The 20,345-nt window shown below is 34.0% G+C and overlaps 2 protein-coding genes across 2 annotated transcripts; both read right to left on the bottom strand.

The window, feature by feature from the left end:
- Positions 1-399: 399 nt before the first annotated feature.
- On the bottom strand, positions 400-12,163 carry LOC115978961 (nicalin-1). The gene is made up of 14 exons (XM_031100894.1): positions 11,751-12,163; positions 10,508-10,677; positions 9,628-9,731; positions 8,778-8,844; positions 7,739-7,831; positions 7,494-7,658; positions 7,222-7,362; positions 7,058-7,135; positions 5,913-6,025; positions 5,760-5,820; positions 4,798-4,965; positions 1,907-2,008; positions 1,022-1,111; positions 400-910 (listed from the first exon to the last, which is right to left on the bottom strand). Exons 1-14 carry the CDS (start codon positions 12,028-12,030, stop codon positions 848-850), a joined length of 1,695 nt encoding a protein of 564 aa, XP_030956754.1. The 5' UTR covers positions 12,031-12,163; the 3' UTR covers positions 400-847.
- Positions 12,164-13,750: 1,587 nt separating this feature from the next.
- On the bottom strand, positions 13,751-19,283 carry LOC115978954. The gene is made up of 9 exons (XM_031100887.1): positions 19,004-19,283; positions 18,110-18,276; positions 16,651-16,755; positions 16,411-16,467; positions 15,835-15,915; positions 15,431-15,465; positions 14,914-15,003; positions 14,636-14,795; positions 13,751-14,361 (listed from the first exon to the last, which is right to left on the bottom strand). The coding sequence occupies exons 1-9, from the start codon at positions 19,134-19,136 to the stop codon at positions 14,242-14,244; spliced, it is 948 nt and encodes a 315-aa protein (XP_030956747.1). The 5' UTR covers positions 19,137-19,283; the 3' UTR covers positions 13,751-14,241.
- Positions 19,284-20,345: the final 1,062 nt, after the last annotated feature.

Here is a 20,345-nt window from a genome sequence, read left to right as displayed (position 1 = left end):
CTCATCTTCTTGTTCAACCTTTCAGCTATCGTATTTAAGTTGTATGATGCATCCCAACTATTGTCCGAAGCATTTGCTTTTCAAGGATTAGTTTACCACCTTTTTTAGGAAAATAATTGGATTTGATTTACTATTTCTTAGCCTTTCCTAGTTCAAACAAATTTTTTTCCCTTCATAGTTTTTTGAAAAGAGAGATTAACATAGCTGATTACCTCTCATTGATTATCATTTATTTCTTACTTTTGTAGGTTGCCTTTTACTACCCTTCTGTTTTTCCTCACATCATAAAACAAGCACCAGTCCTCAACTGAATCAAAAGCCCAAGCACAATGAGCCTCACATGTCAAACTCGGGGGGGTGGGAGGAACAGAAAATTACAGGGAACTAAACAAAATCTCATTCCAACCAATTGGGTTGCTTGGCTTATTTGCTTTATTAAAAAATTGATGTTTTGCTGAATCATAAATTAGGATTAACAACAGAGTCGCATAAGTTTTACAAAGTTTCTTTTGGCAGTTTAGGTCAAATTCCGTCACCATGTGCAGTTGCACTCAACCAATACACATTGAGTCACCATGTGCGGATGCACGCAATGAATACATAGTCATTTGCAAAAAAGCCGGCAATAACAAGGCTGCAAAAATGAATCTCACAAAATTTTTCTCGCACAAGATGATTCTCATTTTGGCACAACAAATTATAAACATCTTTCCACGTGACACTAGAGTACTAGACTAACCAACAGAGGATTACTAACAAATCCTCCATTGTAGATTCAATCTAAGCTACATAAGAAAGATTCACTGCTGAAGCAAGCAAGTTGGGTGTGAATCCAGTCTTCAGTCATCTAAGCTGTTTTCACCTTGCGAGATGGAGGTCGTCGAAATATACTGATTAGATCATCAAGACCCTGTTTGATGGCATCATCAGCAATTTTAGCATGATCATATATCCATTATTTTCCAGCAAGTGAATGGGTGTAAAGCAAATTAAAAAAAAGAAAGAAGGAAAGAGTAAATACCCTAGTAGTGATGACAAGAAAACTGAACAGCACTATCAAATATGATCCCAACGCTAGAAGCAACAGCAAGTCGAATGTTACACTGGCTACCTGCAAATTATGCATGAGTTCGTTACCTCCCGAGCCACTAAATTAAATAAAGAAATCAATAGATTCATTTCTCAGATAATCTGTTTTCTTCATATATTCTCAATGTAGGAAAAATTTGCGTAGGTTCATGCATAACAAAAATAAGACAAAATAAATGAAATGATGCCACAAAAGAGCAGGGTAAGAAACTGAGTGTCATGCTGACAAATAATTCAGATTGTATAGTGTAGAAACATAAGGCATAAAGATATTTTGGGGGCAGACAATAAAAAATTACCTTCCCAAGAAAAAACAGAGATTTATCATTTGACTTCAACAAAGAGATATTAAATTATGTTCAATGGGATTTGCCATGAAGTGTTGTTGATCTTTTATCAGGTTGTAGGAATTGGTTTGGCAAACACTCTTTTTTTATTGGAATTTAGCCCCTTATGCCTATTGTGGAAATTATTGAGAGAGAAATTGTCATACTTTTGAAGATGTGGAACCCTGGATGGTTCATCTGAAGTCTTTTATCACTAGATCATTGCTTTAATGGTCTCATGTTCTAGGTCCTAGTGCTACTATTTTTATTGTAAACTTGATTGATTCTTGTTCATTTTGATTGTAGTTCATACTATTATTTTTTTTATCCTTTAGTTTATCTAACGTTTACATCTATGTACATGAGGTAATTCCGCTTTATTAATTGAACTTAACTACTTAAAAAACAATAAAAAATAAAATAGCTAACACACAAAAACAACATTTACATACAGCACAAAGAAAAATAGATAACTAACTTAAGATTGATACCTGATATATGGCAAGTCTAGCTTTAGTCAAATCATAAAAGGTGAACATCCCATCAAGCACTTCATGTTGCACATTCACCTCATGAGTATGATCTTCTAATTCCTGCCAACAAAAAGGAAATTGTGAATAAAATTCACTGATGAGAATAGTAGAAGGATTTTATCACAGAACAGAACAGTTGCTTCTAGTTATTTCTTTTCTTATTAGTTTTTTTCCAGTAACCCTCTCTTACATTAACTAGAAAAATAGCATGCAGTAAATCCACAACTAACCCCAATCATACCCTAGTGGGACCCACCACCTTTTGTTTTTAAAATATGAAATCTGTTTTCACAGACCAAACAGCATTTGGAGGGAAAGGAATGCACGTACATTTGAAGGGAATGAAAGATCAATTCATGAGTCGAAGCTTTTCTTCTTTCAGACTTTGTTTAAATGGGGAAATGCTTCGGGTGTTGTTACTTTCCATTCTCTGTCTGATATGCATGATTTTTGTACTTTCATTCATTGTTATTTAGTTTGTTTTCTCTGTTGCCTCTTAGCACACTGCCTGTGTGCCTTGTTTTCTCTATATTTTCTTCTATGATTTTTCAATGAAGGTCATTACTTTTCAAAAAAAACAGCTCCCTTCATTCTGACTTTCCACAACTTCTTGCCTAAAATTATCTAGCTGCAGTTTCGTACCACTTGCCACAAAAACAAAGGCATTTTTTATTTTGTATGATTATTTATCAGAAAAATAAAATCACATCAGTGTTTTAAGACTAAGCCTTAACTCCTGTAATGAGATTCAACAATTGGGATTCAGAAAGTCATAACTTCCACTACAATTCCATTAAATTCTAAATCAATAACACAATTCAATGAGTTAACAAATATGTCAATTCCAAAGATTAATTGTACTAATGATGGATACTTTATGAACATCATCATGAATTTTTTTGGCTGAAACAGTAATATTAAAAGCTCAAGGCACACTTTCGGGAACTATTTATTTTGACAGGATTTTCCTCTAACCCACCATGTGACAAACTGACAACTCAAACGAGCATTCAGCCATCACGACTTTAATAACCACATGACTTGTTTAAATGGTTTAATGAGTTTAAAATCGTATCATAGTAATATTTATATAATTGAATATACATAAATAGTCTTATGAACTGCCATATAGAAGTCTCTTCCAGGCTCCGACCCAGTTGAGGGGAAAATTTTATCATTTTTTTAGATGCAGCACATAAATATTACTATGATACGATTTTTCTTTTGATAAGTTATCGCTATCACACAAAAAAGTAACACATAAAACTATAAAGTAAATAAGCTTTAAAAATAAAATAATGAATTATATTTAGCATAATAGAAGTTAAATCACAATTGCATCAAAGTTGTAGGTCTCTTGTTTTCTTCCCTTGTCTAAGCAAATTTAAAAGTATTATTTCTCCATCCTTTGTCCCCTTCTAGCTATATAAATATAATTCATCATAAGTTTTTACATTTAGCTTCTTGGACAATTTTTATTGCTTCCCTTTTTGCCATTTTATAATTTTTACAAGTGGGATTGTCTCTACGTCTAGGTAAGCTTCTGTAGCTCTCACTTTGATCTAATTGCTCCGTGAACCTCCTTAGTCCACCACCAAGTCTCCTTAGTCAGTTGCTCACATCCTTTAGAATCTCCAAGGAAGGCTTTAGCCACTCTTTTAAATTTTTAATATAACTGACCATTAAATTCCACATTTAATCAACATTTTTGTCTAGATTCTCCCAAATGACATAATATCTCCAAAATAAAATGACCAAAATACCGTGGAAATCTCTAAAATGATATCAATAACCCTAAAATCTCCAAAATGATCAAAATACCCTCAAAACTTCTACAATGACTACAATATTCCCAAAACTAAATTAACCAAAATAAAATTGAAACCTCCAAAATACCTTCAAAAACCTCCAATATAACTAAAATACCCTAAAACCACCAAAATGAAAAAAATACCCTCCAAAATCATCAAAATGGTAAAATTACCTCCCAAATGACCCAATATGCTTCAAACTTCGGGAATCAAATTCTTATTTTTTTATACTTAGTGATTTTATTCCAGAAAAACTACCTCATGAACAAAAAACACAAAACTCAAGAATCACCCCCAAAAGAATTTTTTTTACTTCCTTGGTAAGTTACACACCCTTTACATTGCTCTTATAGGGGAAGGAAGTTTCATTTGAGATAGAGTTCAGTGGCTGGACACCCCCCTCCCCCCCCCCCCCCCCCCCCCCAAAAAAAAAAAAAAGAGGGAGACTTTGAATCTTCTAGAAATTTCTAGACTCAAATCCATTACCAAAATTCAATATATAGGAGGTATAGAAAATTACTGAAACGTTCATTATAAAACTAATCATAACTTTATCAAATAAAAACATGAATTAAAATCTGATTTAAGCCTAGAGTACTCCGACTATATTTTATTTTATTTTTTGATAAATAAACTTTTTTTTTTTAAGTAAATAACTTAAGACTAAACATTAAAACCATATGGCTCTTACTTCAATCAATTGGCACACCATATAAAAAGTTTTTAGATATCAAAACTGAAAATCCCTCTAAAGCCAGCAACTTGACTCTTATCCAATGGCTGCTTCAGAAGTATAATAGCCAATTAAGGCATGGAGTTGCATTGAAACCAAAATAAAATAAAAATGTTTCAAGGGGAGTCTACATTAAATTTCTAGTGATAATCTAGGAAAAGTAGAGAACATATTAGATAAATATATAAACGTGTAGTTCATGAATTTTAGTGTGATCTTCAAGTGAAAACCATTGCAATATAAGAAACAGCAGGAAATTCAAAGGAAAACCATAAACTGCATTAAAAATAAAAACAGTTGAAAACCTTTTTTAATGCCATGACAAATGGGTCATTCTTTGAGAGGAATGGTGCCACTCTAGGTGTCCGTGACAAAAAATCCAACCATGACTGTATATAAGAAGGATTGACAGCCAAACTACCGTCATCTGCAAAGATTTGGATGTTATTTCCCTGATAACCATAGATATGTCTCTGCATAAAATAGAGGAAAAGACCGTGTTAGACATCCGAAAACTAGAAGTTGTAAAGTCAAATGGACACACACACACAAGTGTGGATTTCAAGTATCTATACACTAGTCTTTTTTTATGTATATATAAGTAACTGAACAATTTTATTCAAAAGAAAAGAGACATCTCAACCCATGTACAAGGGTTGCTAGAATATCATCTAAAAGTACACAAATCCAAAAATTCCAGCATATTAGAAAAAGAATGACTACTTAAGACAGCCATTCAATCATTCATAGCACGTAAATAAATAATAACAATATTTTTAACTGCAGTTTTGATTTGACACAGGATGCTTCACATACATAACTCAAACTTGGAGATTTGTTAACCCTTGTATACTCTCTATGTACTAAGGTGTCCCTTTTTTGATATCAATAAATCTTATTACTTATTTAAAAAAAAAAAAAAAAAAAACTCAAACTTGGACCCAAAAAAAAAACCCAATCAACACCATCTTTATAAAAACTACAAATGTGCTCTCTTCCTTCTATGAACATAGAAGTAAAGTGTACACATCTTTCTCTCAGTAAACTAGGAAGATGTACCTACAGCTATTTTGTGTCATCCAAAAGGCAACTTTTATATAATTCTTAAAGCTGTTCATGTGACACAAGCAGTGATATCTAAAACAATGTTTATAATCCTGAAAAAGTTAATACAAATAAAAGCACACTACAATTACAAGAACATTTATATCTGTCTGATCAAATATAAACATCAAAAAAACATATATCCCAAGATATATAACCTTACCGCAAGACTCTCTGCAACTAACTTGACACTTCTGATAATTGCAGTTTCATTCACAAAATGTCTGTAAAATACCAAGCTCTCAGCAAATGGCCTTCTAAACAAAACAGATACTAGAGCAATAAGATAAATATGCTTTAGTTCCAGAAGGATTACCTGCTATCAACCAACCCTCCAGTGCTTTCCAGCAGTTCAGGAGCTGTGAAGAGTTCCGAAAGTGTGGCAGCAGTAACCCTCAACCTTGAAAACTGTTCATGCTCCCAAGCTACCTATAGCAGGTAAACAGATTCATTACCTGGCCCAACAGTAGAATCTGGGCACAAGTTCAGGGTACAGCATGCTTATAAAATTCAGAGTGTTCCCAGATTGACTAGGTGCGCACAATCAATATAAACCAAGTATCTTTATGTTGAATCAAATGCAACAGGAGAAAAACTGAAAAAGTTTCCTTCATGAACAGGTCAAAAGCTCATCTAACAAAAATTTTGAATAGGCTGGACAAAGTATAGAGGATTTTATGTTCCTTTGCCGAAGATGATGGAAAAAAATATCCACCTATATTCTAAGTGCAATGTGCATAACTATAAAAAAGAGAGTTCGAATAACACAACGTTAATTATTATGAATTCTTTAATTTTCTCAAGTTGTGAACTATATTTTATCAAAAGAATTCAAAGTACATTTGAAGAAACAGGGCATCGACATAATAATAAAAGTGGTAAAAAATAGCAGACATCATAATTTTCTGCATTTGAGTATTCTCTACCAACCTTTCAAGCAGAACTGCCAAAACAATAAATAACCAAGAAAACAGTACCATTCTCCACATCTGGTTTCATCAACATTCTAATGCCTACTTTTATTTTGATTGATAAGTAACACACGCACCCAATTGGTGTATTGAACCCAAGACCTCACCCTACACCTAAAAACTTATAAGGGGAGAAGGTGCCTGTTGAGCTAGAGCTCATTGGCAGTCTAATTCCTACTTTTGACTAACTATATCCCTGCAACGGTGTTCTTCAGAGTGAACAATGATTATAATATTATTTTCAATCACCACAGAAACCAAATTATTTATAGGTTAACCCCATGGTACAAAATGACACAATGTCCCTTACAACTTAAAAAACATTACTCATTAAAATCTCAATAAATAATACAATCCCAATTTTCACATTGAACTAAACTATTGTTACTTTTCTCAAGCCAGTATCATAAAAAGATTGTGTGAGAAGACAAAAATAAATAATTTTCTCTTGTCAATAAAGAAGTACAAAATTTCACATATATCTACTTACTCGGGGATTTGAAATGTTTATCTTCTTGTGCTTCAAACCAACTTTAAAGCCCAACCCTTCTGCTACATTTGAGAAATCCTACACTAAAATCAATTATAAAACAGCACAAAAAGTAATATGATAATGCATCAAAATTTTATTTTTGTGAAATTAAAGTAGCTTACCTCAAATATTTGTTTTATGTAAACATTTTCTGCAGGCTTAGACACATGAATCCATAATTCATTATCCCATGAACCAATACTATTTAAGCAAATAGCATAGTCAATACTCTCACGCAATCGTTGATCAAAGCTCCGAAGCCACTGCAAAAGGTAGAATATTAAGATCAAGGGACCACCAAAAAAAAAAAATGAGAACAAGATTACGTTAATGGAAAGACATAAAAAAATTTAAGGATAATGAAAATTATAATCAATTGAGAGGAGATAAGCACCTTTTGAGTTCCATTGTAGTTGTAAGGTCCACCAGATGTTAGCCCAAAGAGTAAATTATACCTTCCTCTTGTCTTAGGATTTGAATACAGAAGAGAAAATAACCTAGCTATTTCAAGAAGTGCCACAATGCCACTTCCATTGCTATCACTTCCCACTGATAATGCCTACAAACATAAATTTTCTCACACCTTTGTACAGTTCACATGATTTGATTTTAGAGATTAAATTTGATAACATGACTTACAGGAGCAGCCCCAAACGTATCATACGATGCCACTATAGCAATGGTTGGGAGTTGACTTGCATCTCCATCTGTCTTCAGCCCTGGCAACCATCCCTGTCACCAATCAAAGAAAACATGCAATTGAAGTACAAGTTTTGGCAGACCAAGCAGCAGTAGCAGGATATGTAGAAAAAAAATACAATTGTCATGTCCCGATCTAGTGTAGAAGAGTATAGATAGAGCCATGGCTCATAGCTATGTGACCTTATGTGGATTAAGCACATACTTGAGGAGTTGAGACTTAATGTCAGGTTACCTTTGACTGTATATTATGACAACCAGACAGCAGTCCATACTGCTTAGAATCATATGTTTACTAAACCCCTAATGCAAGACTAGATTGGATTTATCATGTAATAAACTGGAATTATATGATACAGATGTCCCAGCTTAAAGGGGAGTGTGTTAAGGGGTAAATGTCTAATAACATATTAAGATTTTTAGTATAAATACTAAGCATGTATGTTAGGATAAAATAATAAACCCTGAAAACTTTTCCCGCACACAACTATCTACTTCCAAGCTAAAACATGCCTCAAGTTGCACCCCCATGGTGCAATCCTATAAAGAATTTAGGATATATTGGTCTGACTTCAAAAATATCTATATTTAAATGATCCAATATGACTATGACAGGATGATTGAGATTGTTTGAGCAACTGTTGTAAAGTTGACCTTGGGAATTATAATTATGAGGGCAGGGGGCTTTCTTCCATTAGTAATGAGGATTTGGAATATCAAACATTGATCAATAAAAGAGAGATTCAACAAGGCCCATTTGACTCCCCAATTGTTTATCCAATCTGCATACTTTACAAAGAAGCAGCATTGAGCATGAGGCAGAATTATTGAAGGTCCCAAGAACTCTTTTTTTGGTAAGTACTGAAGGTCCTAAGAACTTAATGGACCTTAAACTTGTAATTCCAAGCACAAACTGCTTCTCTCACTTCCATCATGATTCTATTCATTCTCAATTGGAAAAGGAAGGTTAAATGGGAACCTGAATGTTTGTGATTGTGGGAGAAATGAGTTTCTTAGGTTCTGGTACAGAGACGACAAGCTTGAATCTGCAACATTTCATAAGAAAAGATGAGATCAGACAATTTCAATGACAATAAAAATGGACTAGGGCATTGCGGACAATGACATTAAATATACATTTAAGTATGAAATTATGTTGACTATTTAATAGACATTTTTTTATTTTGTGGGACAATAAGGTGAGGGACTTTGTCCCAGACACGCTTCAACCCCAAAATCACTCCCATGGGGAGCCAGACATGCCACTGAGCCAAGAGGCTCTTGGCATTATTTAATAGACAAATAAGATTAGCTAAAAGAGAGAAGCAACAACAATTTAATCAGCAGAAAATGTGATAAGCTTCAAAAGGAAAAATAAACAGAACAGGGCACGGTTTACGTAAGATTTTTTGGCCTTTAAAATTCAGCAAAATGCTAATTATACACTCATCCCTTTGTCCATGGAAGCTGATAGGTGCGAAATCAGGGAACATTTCTTTATTTAACCTCTTTATGTAAGTTTAAAAACAAGCTTCCATAAACATGATTACATTGCCAAGCCTCCTTTTCCTTTGCTGTAACGAGCTTCTAAAAGGTCATTACATATAAGCAAAACATTTTTTTTTATAATTCAATTGTTACAACAAGTGGAAGAGGGACTTATCCCAAAAAAATCAAGTGGAAGAGAGGGGATTCAAGTTTTTCCGTGAACATCCCAAGGGGTGGCAAATATTTCTCACTAAAATGAATCCACAATACACATTCAAGCAACATGTGTCACAACAGCATTCAAAATTTGAGAAAAGTTCAAGGACATATAAAAATTATACCCGCCAGTAGTTGCAGTAGCGGGCTGACCAATGGCATCGGTCCTCTTCACATCAGCCAGTACAGCATCAATATCATCATCCTCAAAAGCAAAATACACAGGATACTGTAAAAAAAGCATAGCAACATATTAATAGGCATTTCTACAAATTAACTTAAAGATAGAGAAAAGGTTTTTTTATTAGTAAACATGAAGGAACTACACTCCAAACAGGCAGCAAGCCTTGTTTGAGTGTAAGGCCAGCCCATCCACACGGCAAGTCACCCACCCTTTGAGGCATCACCCAACTCACACCCAAAAGTAAAAACATCTATGTTAAAACCAATAAAAACCCAAAAAAATCAGTAGGGGGCTGTGGTGATTGTTGTAGCAGTGGGTCTTGAACCCACAACCTTACCCCCCACAGCTCACCTAGCACTTGCAAGGGGAGGATTGAAGACAAATGGAGATGCCACGCAACTGATTTCAAACTGACTCATGTGAAACCACATTAATGGGTGCTTTGGATCAGCATTGGTTTGAAATTTTTAAACCCCACTCAGTTGAGTCCATTTAAAATTCCTCTCCAAAACAAACGAACCCAATCACTGCATCTGCCTATTAGTAAAGGAGGCTCCAAGACATCACATTGGGTGAATGAAAGAGTTAAACAGCTGAGATAGACTAAGAATGTAACTGCCAAAATGAGCAAGTGAAAAGGCTACACACAAGTAATTCTTGAGCAATAAAGAACTCAATAAAACAGCACTGAGCAGAGGTCAAATTTAAAATATATAGGCATCATGAACCAGTAAATGAGAGATGTAAAAATAAATAAACAGCTGCAATTATGATGTAGTGCGTAAAGAAAGGACCAAAGAGATTATAAAGGTTACACTTACAGGAACATTGGCATGTATAAGTAACTGTTCAAGTTCTGCCATTACATTCTTCAACAGGTCGTTTCCTTGATTTTGATGATTACTTCTCATGTCATCTTTATTTTCAAAACTAAACATCTGGGGAAGCAGAAACAATAAGCCCCCCAAAGGCTGTCTTTGAGCAATATAGTCTGCCATATGTATGTCAAAAATAATAACAATCTTGATCAGGAAGTAAAAAAAACAAAGTGGTAAATCTTCAACTTCAGAAACAAATGGAATTGGAGATATATATTATCTAACCATTTTGTAAATAAGAGAAAGGAAAAAGATATCTATACCAGCTATAAATAAAACAAAATCTAATCAATGGCTAAAGAAGGAAAAAGGTGAATTAGTATCATATCTGAAGTAATATTTAACCATCATGGATACATGAAGGTGTTGGACTTTATAACTTATTGCTCTTATTAATAAGGGTGCATGCAGCATATTGCCAATGAGCTATAGCTTACTGACACCTCCTTCTCCCATAATAATTTGTTGGAGGGTGAGGTCACTCATGAGTTGAAGACTCATTGGGTGCCTGTGTAACTTATCGATCCAAAAAAAAAATGTGCATGCTCAACAAGATTACAGTTCATTATTATAATGGGGCAAATCAAAGACAAATCTTTTATAATTAAAAAAATTCAGGATTTTTTTTTTTTTTTGGGTTCCCACTTACCAGTGACCTTACAGCAGGTCAGCATCTAAAAGCCAGTTTTTTCTTGTTTTTGATAAGTGATATGTTTTATTAATGAGAAAACTAATGCATCAAATACACAGGGGATATACTAGATGAATAGCACATCTAAGTACTAAGCCTACAATGTTCCATGAAATTCAGGTTTTTTTTTTTTTTTTTTGTCTCTATCTAACTGAAGTAGTTTTTTTTTTTTCTTGAGAAAGTTATAATATCATAATAAACTTACCATATACTCTTTAAAAAACAAAAAGCATTTGTTTCCAATAAAACCTCTCTTTGAAGTTACAAGACCTGAATAGTTTGTGTCCAATTGTAGCAGTTCAATTGTCCTAAAAGTACAAAATCTTACCCAGTTGACTTATTTTACATAAATTACAAAACTACAAAAAAGTAAAAAAGAAACATTCTTCCAAAGCCAAGTACTTGCAAAACCCATTAATGGAAAAAGCACTTAAACTAGCTAGCTAGCTAAGCAAGCCAGAGAGAAGCTTAATTGTGCATCAGAGAAATGAGTACCTTGAAGGAAGGTGATGTTGAGGTCGCGGACTGGGATCATGAGGACGGTGCGGGAGAGATCGGCGCCGGCAGGGAAGTGAAGAGAGCCGGCGTGGTGGTTGAGCTTGGCGAGGCGAGATCCGAAGGGGGCGCCGGAGATGTCGTACTGGATGAGGCGGTAAACGTCGACGACGGTGGCGGCGTCGCAGAGCTCGACGCAGGTCACGAAGAAGAAGACGAGCGCGATCATCGAGCACACCGAGTCGAGCATTTCTCGCTCGCGAGCTTTTCGCGAACCCATCGATGAAGAAGATCTAGGGTTTCGGGATTCAAATATAGATTTAGATTACTTTGATTTTTGGTTTATAAAAATTTGAGAGTGTTTTATAGTTAAATTAGAGAGAGAGAGAGATTTCTTTACAGTGGAATAGCTCTCACTGCAAGTTCGGTATTAGTTTTGTTTGCAGTTGCTTTTTATTTTATTTTTTTTTTCTAAAATCATTTTCTGTTGCTGTCATTTCATTTTGGGTTGTCAATAAATTACCAACTTTTTAAAAAAATTATTATTAACTATAATAAATTACCACCTTCAACTTTAATAAAAATCATTGTTAATTAAGACTTAAAGATCCATCAATTATTATTTTTTACTACACAAAATACGAATTAAATTAATAATTTTGGGGCATGTAAATTAATAAATTTTTGACAAAATGACTACATGGATTGTGATGTTTGATACTCAATTAATCAAAACAATGACAAACCAAAAGTTAAAAGAATAACAAATTTTTTTTTTAAAGCATCTTTTCCTTTAGTTTTTAATTGTCACTCACTGCCTAGCAAGAAAAAGATACAATTTAGGAGTGATTATACATTACTTCCTCATGGCTAGAAATAATTTCAAATTGCGATCCAAACTTTTAGAAACCAAAATTATAGGTTCGATCAAAATAAAATTGAAATTTTTTTTTTAGTGGAGTTTGTGTCCAATGTGCTTATGCACGTGACACATTGGGATTTAGACATGTATCTAAATTTGGATATGTGTTCGAATCGCAACATATCCAGTGCAGTAATGCATTGAATACAAGCCATATCCTTTTTTTTTTTCCCTCCATTTACGTGATTTTTTTTTTCCATCTGAAATGCATATGTTGCATAAGATTAAATATAATTGTCGAACTCAATTGAAACAAAGCTAATATATTTTCAGTTCAAAATATTATTGAGAACGTAATTTGAAACCACCTCTAATAAATAAATAAATAAATAAACCATAAGTGTATATTTAACAATAACAATAATGGGCAGACAAAAAAAAAAGGCCCTGATTAGCAATGTCTTGATCTGAAGCCGCCCTGAACCCCATGATGAGCAATCCTATGTTTTTGGACTTTTAAAGCGTTTGGAACCCGATGTACCCAAGTTCAACCTCAGCTTTTTGTCCCTTACTGATATGTCATTCTAGGATGCTGATATAAGGATATTCGACGTTAGTTTTCCTTTTCTGACGTATAACAAAGTTTTATTAATGTTTTTTTGGATCAACATGTATCATCTCAGCAAAAAAAAAAAAAAGGAACAACATGAGTCATCAATTGAGATAGGCCTGCCCTCTTCCTGGCCTTATACAGGGCTTATTATCATAAAAGTGGATTTTAGTATAAATAAAATCATGCATATATTAATATTAGGCGGCCTAAGTTAAGTACTTGAGCTAGATTGAAGGTTGATGAAACTCAGGAAGTTTTTATATAAAAAATAATAAATATCTCAAAATTGTATCCATCATTTCTTTGTGACACTTTTGCTGCTTGTTCCTTTAGCCATAATTTGGCAAATGACCATTAATATTATTCCAGACTTTACAGTTGCAAATAGAAAGCTAATACTATAGTAAAATCTTCACTATAGTACATAGCAGCCTGCATTCTTTGCTACATACTATAGTGGAAATTTTACTGCAACCATGTTGGAAAGAAGAATAAGGGAAGTGATTAATGGGGGTGGAAACAGTATGAAAAGATTAACACCAGTAGATTTGATTCCATCAATTTGTAGGAAAATTTTCCTCTTTTTCTTGAGGTAAAGTTATTGACACCATTGAGAAAGAACATATGACATAATCACCCAAAAGTAACAACTTCTGACAGAGACATTCGTCATAAAGATAGGCACATACATGTATTAGGCACCATACTTGAATTTGGAACAGATGTTAGTAATAGCCTCACTGAGCAGGTCATCATGCTTGAGAGTAGAGGTTTAGCCCTTACCAGTAGAACTTGCAGAGTTTTAATATGAACCAGCTAACCACGCTGGAATCAGATCCTAAAAGAAATGCAGTATTTCGCTTTGGACATCTTGTAGGTGATTTCCTAGGCTGAATCTAGGTACTGAAGTCAACATAGGTAAGCTTGCAAAAGGAAGCTGAATTTATAACCCAAATGACACTGAACTTCCGCAAAGCATCCAGCTCTATTAAAATAATTGCTAATGAAGATGATATTCAGTCACTTGAACCATCCCCATTTTCTGGAAAGACAAATTGCAGGTCCTCATTATCTCTATAGACTTGAACGAGAGCAGCAGCTTTATAGACAAACATCCCAACCATGGCTGGCACAAGCTGTGATGAAACAAAACAACTATAAAATGACAAATTTCCTTATTAAGCTTCATGGAAATTTCTTTTCAGTCATTTTTTTTTAGATAATTCAATAATTGAGGGAGGGGGAAGTTGAAGGCTGGATGTCTCCTTAGGAAACACCAGGAAATGCAAACCAGTTAAGAACTTAAGCTACAATGGCCAGGCTCTTGGCGAATGTTTTAACAGTCCTAATACGTGAATCCAGAAAAAAATAAAATAAAATCATTACAGTATAAGTCATTTCAAGGGTTACCTGGAAATCAAATAAGTCATTGGCAAAATACTGATGAGACAGGATCCACAATCCATATATTGCTGCTGGGATCACAAGCCTTGGAGATGAAAGAGCAATTCCACTACCCTTGATGGATTTCTCTATCGAATCCTTAAGGTCCTCACTTCTGATTCCAATTCTGAGTTGGAGATGGAGAATAATGTTAATTTAGCCATAAAAGGGAATAAAGAGTGTTTGACTACAGAAAATAACAACACAGAATATGAAGAGATCAAGGCTGAAGTTTTGGGTTCTACTTCTTCTTCTTCTTTTGCATGAAAACTTGAGGAACGATTTCTCTGGACAGGTTGTCTACATGTTTGTATAAGAGCTGAAGGTACAAGCAACTGCACTGAAAACAATGTCAGTTAAAATACAAGAATAAACATGAATAACTTGGGCTGCTAAAACATTGTAAACAAATTCAGGAAGTTTTCCCTTTGTTCTTTTTCTTAAAATTTGATGTGAAAGCATTATTAATTTGGTTCAGCATAAGATTCCAGTAAGTCCTTAGAAAATCTATAACTCTAAAAAGAATTCGATTACTGAATCTTTGCAGCAAAGGGCAATCATATCAGTCATGTGAAAGTCTGAAGAAATGGCTTGGTTAACACATCTTCCAAAAAGAAAAATGATTCAGTAACTGTTTATGGAACTCCCCTTTATGGGTCATATTCAAGTTATGGGGAATCATTACATTTTCAGGAACAGTCACTCAATCAAGCCATTACTTCAATTAAACAATCTAAACATATGAAGTACAAATGTATCAACCTGAAAAGAACTCCTGTCCCATAACTAACTGCAGCCTGTGAAAGTAAAAGAGGCAGGTCAGTACTCTTTAAGCACATAAAACTACATTATTTCCAGAAATACTTGGAAAAAAATAAAAGATGCTTGATTTAGTTGCTGTCAAGACAAAAAAGAAAAGGAAAATAACTTTTAAAAACAAGATGAGTCAGAATCATTCCAGTAAGATTCCAGGTATTCATGTTATTCCAATCCTATCAGCAGTCAAATAGAGCATAATTAATATAGCATAAAAACTGTTGAAATTGTAGTGTACAAGGTAAAATCTTTAAAGTTCTAATGGAAAATTTATTATTTCTCATGACTCGGAGCAACTGTATTGCTTAACTTTGAAGACTAGCTCTTTATTCTTCCCTGTGAAATGTTACCTGGGCTGATAAAACTATCAAACAATACCCACTGCATGCGGTTCCAATACCAACAGATAAAAGCATCATCTCCCTTTTGAGCTACAAGAGAAGGTGCAAAAAAATCAGCATCCTCTGCAATATCTGAATAATTTTGGTTATGGAAATGATGCAGCAAAGTAAAAAAAAACGTAAAAGAAACTAAAATGGGCCTGGTTAATCCTTCTTTATTACTTCAACTATTGTGGTTTTTTTGTCTTCCCCATATAAGAGAGAAAGAGGGGAGTGGGGGGAGGGTAATAGAGAGTTACAACTGCATAGAATGTGAAGGTTATGTTTCAGGTGAACATAATAAAGCTCATCTATGTACGTTTTTTTTATTGGTAAGGCCACACACTCAGGGGGGGTCATGAATCCACCACCTCATCCTCCACCTTGCTCTTACAATGGAAGAAGATACCATTTGAGCTAGTAAATTCATATATGCACTCTTGATGAAATATAAAATACAAAACCCAACCATTGATTTCATAAAAATTAAAGATTCCTCAAAAGAGAAAAATTCAGCTGCATCCAGAGTCAAGAAAAGTATCATACAGCTTCATAGTTGAGGAGGTTCAGTTTCTTCCTTCTTTCACTATCATCCTGCAACGCCTGTAATTGCATATATAGATAAGAAACAACTGAAATTGCACTATAGATAAGTAATAAACAAAACAAAAATTCCATGAAGGAAATTTTTTATATTTCTTAGGGGTTGGAGGGTGAAGGGTGGTGGGTTTTAATAGCAAACATAAAGCATCAGTGTCAATATAATAAAAACAACTAAAAGCTTACCTTAGCGATGGCTTTCTTATTGACTGGTGCAGGGTTGTCACCTGATACCCATTCAAGGGTTCTTGACAGTTTCAAAAACCCACCATCATTATCACTTTCCATTACCTATAAATAAAGGACCATTAAAAAGGTGAAATGGTGAATGAATTTGTTTGTTCACAAACATAAACATGAAACACTAATACAGCAAGATTTTCAATTAGAGTTTTGGAAGAATAAAAGGGCAAAGAACTACCAAAGTAGGAAGGCACATTTTAGTTTATGGTATCAGTCACAAGTTGTTGAGATTAAATTAAAAATAAATCAAAGGTTAAAGTAGTCACTAGATAAAGCTAAAATTTGAACTTATCAAAGACCAGAAGATGCAAAAAGTCTGTGTTTGTCTGACAGTGCAGTTAAATACTTTCCACATTTGATGAGGATCCTCCTTCCCTCTCTTGATTTCATTAAATCCAGCAACTGATTTATTTATTCACAAGCCATTCCCACAAAGCTTATGCTTCAAGATATATGCATCTGACTGCTTTTGCTTCAGGAACCCGCACATTAAAATTGTGTTTTAAACTAAAGGATCCATCGTAAACTTTCCAAAAAGATGAACCAAGAATGAGGGAATGTCATCATAAATATTGTAAAAGAATATAGGCATGTATGAGCTTTGGGATTCCTTCAAGATAGACAAATTGTCCTGTCAAATTCTCAGAGCTTTAATACACAATTATCTTACACAATAATTTCTATTAATTCCTAACAAAAACTTTCATCTAGTAATCAGGGGGGCTCTAGAAATGATGTGAAGTGCTGAGATAGCCTGATAGGTTCACAATACTTCAAATACTTTGAAGCATTATATTCTCAACCCACCATCAGTAATTAGACCACTCTTTCCAATTGCAAATAGTCATATGAGGCATAGGAGATGTATAAAATCTGGATGTGTGGAAGAAAGGATGACAGGATTCAAAATCAGTTTGTTGATGATGATGACAAATGGTCAGAGAAACAGTTTTGCAGAAAAACAACTATCTTGATACAATTTCTATTTCAAATGAAAAGAGGAATTCTGGAACCTACATTAGAAATGTTCATTATTTATGCAGAATGCACAAGGACAACATTTTATAATCATTTACCAATCCCAAACAGTTTGATATGCTAAAATTACAGTTATGCCATGTTCTTGACAAGGAAACAAAGCTGAACCCTGATTTCATAAAATTGCTGATCATAAGTGCAGCTTAAGAGTTTCAGTTCATTCCCTCCCATTCACTTTTTTTTTCTTCAAAAGATAAGGATTGGGGGGGATGTTGCGGGGGGGAAGACTACTTGTTTTCTAATATATGCAACACAGTTGACCAATCAATGATATATTCCTTTAAGTTAAAATCACGTAATCCTGCAAAGAGTATCTTTTCATGCTAGCTAAAAAAAGGGAACATTAAAAAAAAACTTGGTGTACCTGCTCTGCTTGTTGAGGAGTGTCGGCAAGTTCGCCGGCATCGGCATCTACAAATTGCTGGACCTCCCTCTGCCAAAATATATCAGAAGCTTTTGATATAAAATCTCCGCTTAATTTTCTCTCCTTAAAGAACATTTGCAAAACATCCTCCTCTGCTACTCCACTCACTGGAAGTCAAGAAAAATAACAAAAAAGATAAGCTTGCAGTAATTACCCTGGTGAGTTGGCGAGGGAGGCAATCAGCAACAATGATCACATAAGGCACATGCAACTCAACACAAGTAGCTAAAAACTACATGATGAAGTATTATAAATAGAAACAAGTCCTGACAATTTACAAGGTCAACGAAAAATGCATACATAAATCATTAAATGTAACTAGAAAGAGCTCTCAATCTCTAGAATTCTAGTCGTAACATCCATCTAGAAAGACCAATAAAAGTGAATAACTTGGCTCTTATAAACAGCATATTCTAAGTCACATCAAAATTAGCAGTTTCAAAAGTATGTTTCAGAATACATATCCAAGCGCCAATTACCTTGCTCTTGTTACAAGGGAATGAGGTGCCATTTTAGCTAGAGCTCACTGGCAAAAGTTCTCAAATGTTACCCAGAACCCCGAATTTGTGCACTTTGTAAAAACATCATGCAACCCATATAGGAGTAACTATAACTACTAGTCCAATATCCAATGACACCCAAGAAATAAAAAACCATAATTTACTATAAAGATAAAGTCTTTGTAAGAAAAAAGGAAAAATCAGAGTTTGAATTGGGTCTTCCATTTTCAAGGAAACTGGGAAGAATTGCATTGATATCTGAGTGAGCTGAGTGATTCTATTCAATGTAATCAAAGTGAAGAAAATGTACTATAAGTATACTACACTAACTAACCTGGACGAGGGCTTGTTCTTAGGACTGAAACAGTGGGAAGTGTGGAGCGAGGAGTTGGAGAAATTCTTGGAAATGGGATGTTGGAAGAACTGGTAGAGGTAGTGAAGCACCTAACTCTTGAAAGGGTGTCCATTGTGATTGGGCAATCCAGTCCAGGCTCTTCCCTATGAAATGAACAAATATCTTTCTATAGAAGCATATGAAGTAATCTATCTGTGTGGATGATGTTGATTGGGGGAGTGGGCAAAACTGAAAAGGGCGTTTAAAATTGTGCAAAATTGGCTTTTTCCCAATCTCATGGGACATTTCGCAATTTATTGTTAAAAAAAAAAGAGATTTTGAGATTTTTAAAGATAACAAATTAGAGGAATCCATTATTATTGTTATTATTATTTTATAATTTGATATTTACAACTGAGGAGAGAGAATTTAAACTATGAATGTCATAGACATACCAGAATGTATAAATTAATTGAACTATAAGACTTTTGATGATGAATTCAAATAATGAACCATCACAATATATGAAATTGAGCCCTTTAAATACCATATTTTGTGTGTTCTAATACCTTATTATCAGGTTTGAAAATAATATAAATTGGAATTTGGATGTTCATCGACATTTGGATTCAGATTAACTATTATATTTTGTCTCTCTCATATGTGAATCTAGATGCTCAATATCTAAATTCCACTTCTTCTTTTTTTCTTTTTTTCTTTTTTTTTTCCTCTTTACTCCATTTGATCTATGTTTGATTTCATTCCATTATTCCATTTTAATTTTTTAACCCTTCTATCCATTCACATCTCTCGTCCACTTTTTCTTAACATTACATTTTTAAACAATTATTTTGAAAAATAGCATTGTTTGAAATTTATTTGAAAAAAAAAATACTCTTATGAATAGACATGTGCTAAATATGGTTAATGATACAACTATTTTCAAAAGTTTGGTCTACATATTTCTTGTGTCTCCAAGAGACAAGTTATGGTTGAAGATGCTAAACCCACCTTCTCTTTAAGAAACTTGCAATGTTTTTAAATAACTTTCAAAGATAAATCGACAATCATGACTCAATATGCATCATTTGGTGTTTCTAGCAAATGCATTCATAATTTAAATCTCATCTATTGTTGTAACTATCGAAATATCAACAACAAGAACAAAAATGTAACTAAGCATGGTATTTGTTTCCTCCAAAACTTGATATTTAATCATAATACTCATTTAAATACTAGATATTTACACTGCAATATATCAATCCCATGCTTTTCTTTTCAGTTACCTGGCTCATATGAGCTCAATAACCTACACCACAATCAAAACAATGTAGCAAAAGCA

This window comes from Quercus lobata, chromosome 1 (assembly GCF_001633185.2).
Source record: "Quercus lobata isolate SW786 chromosome 1, ValleyOak3.0 Primary Assembly, whole genome shotgun sequence".
NCBI lineage: Eukaryota > Viridiplantae > Streptophyta > Magnoliopsida > Fagales > Fagaceae > Quercus > Quercus lobata.
The sequence above is the reverse complement of the archived record's forward strand: the minus strand, read 5'-3'. Positions and strand labels throughout refer to the sequence as shown.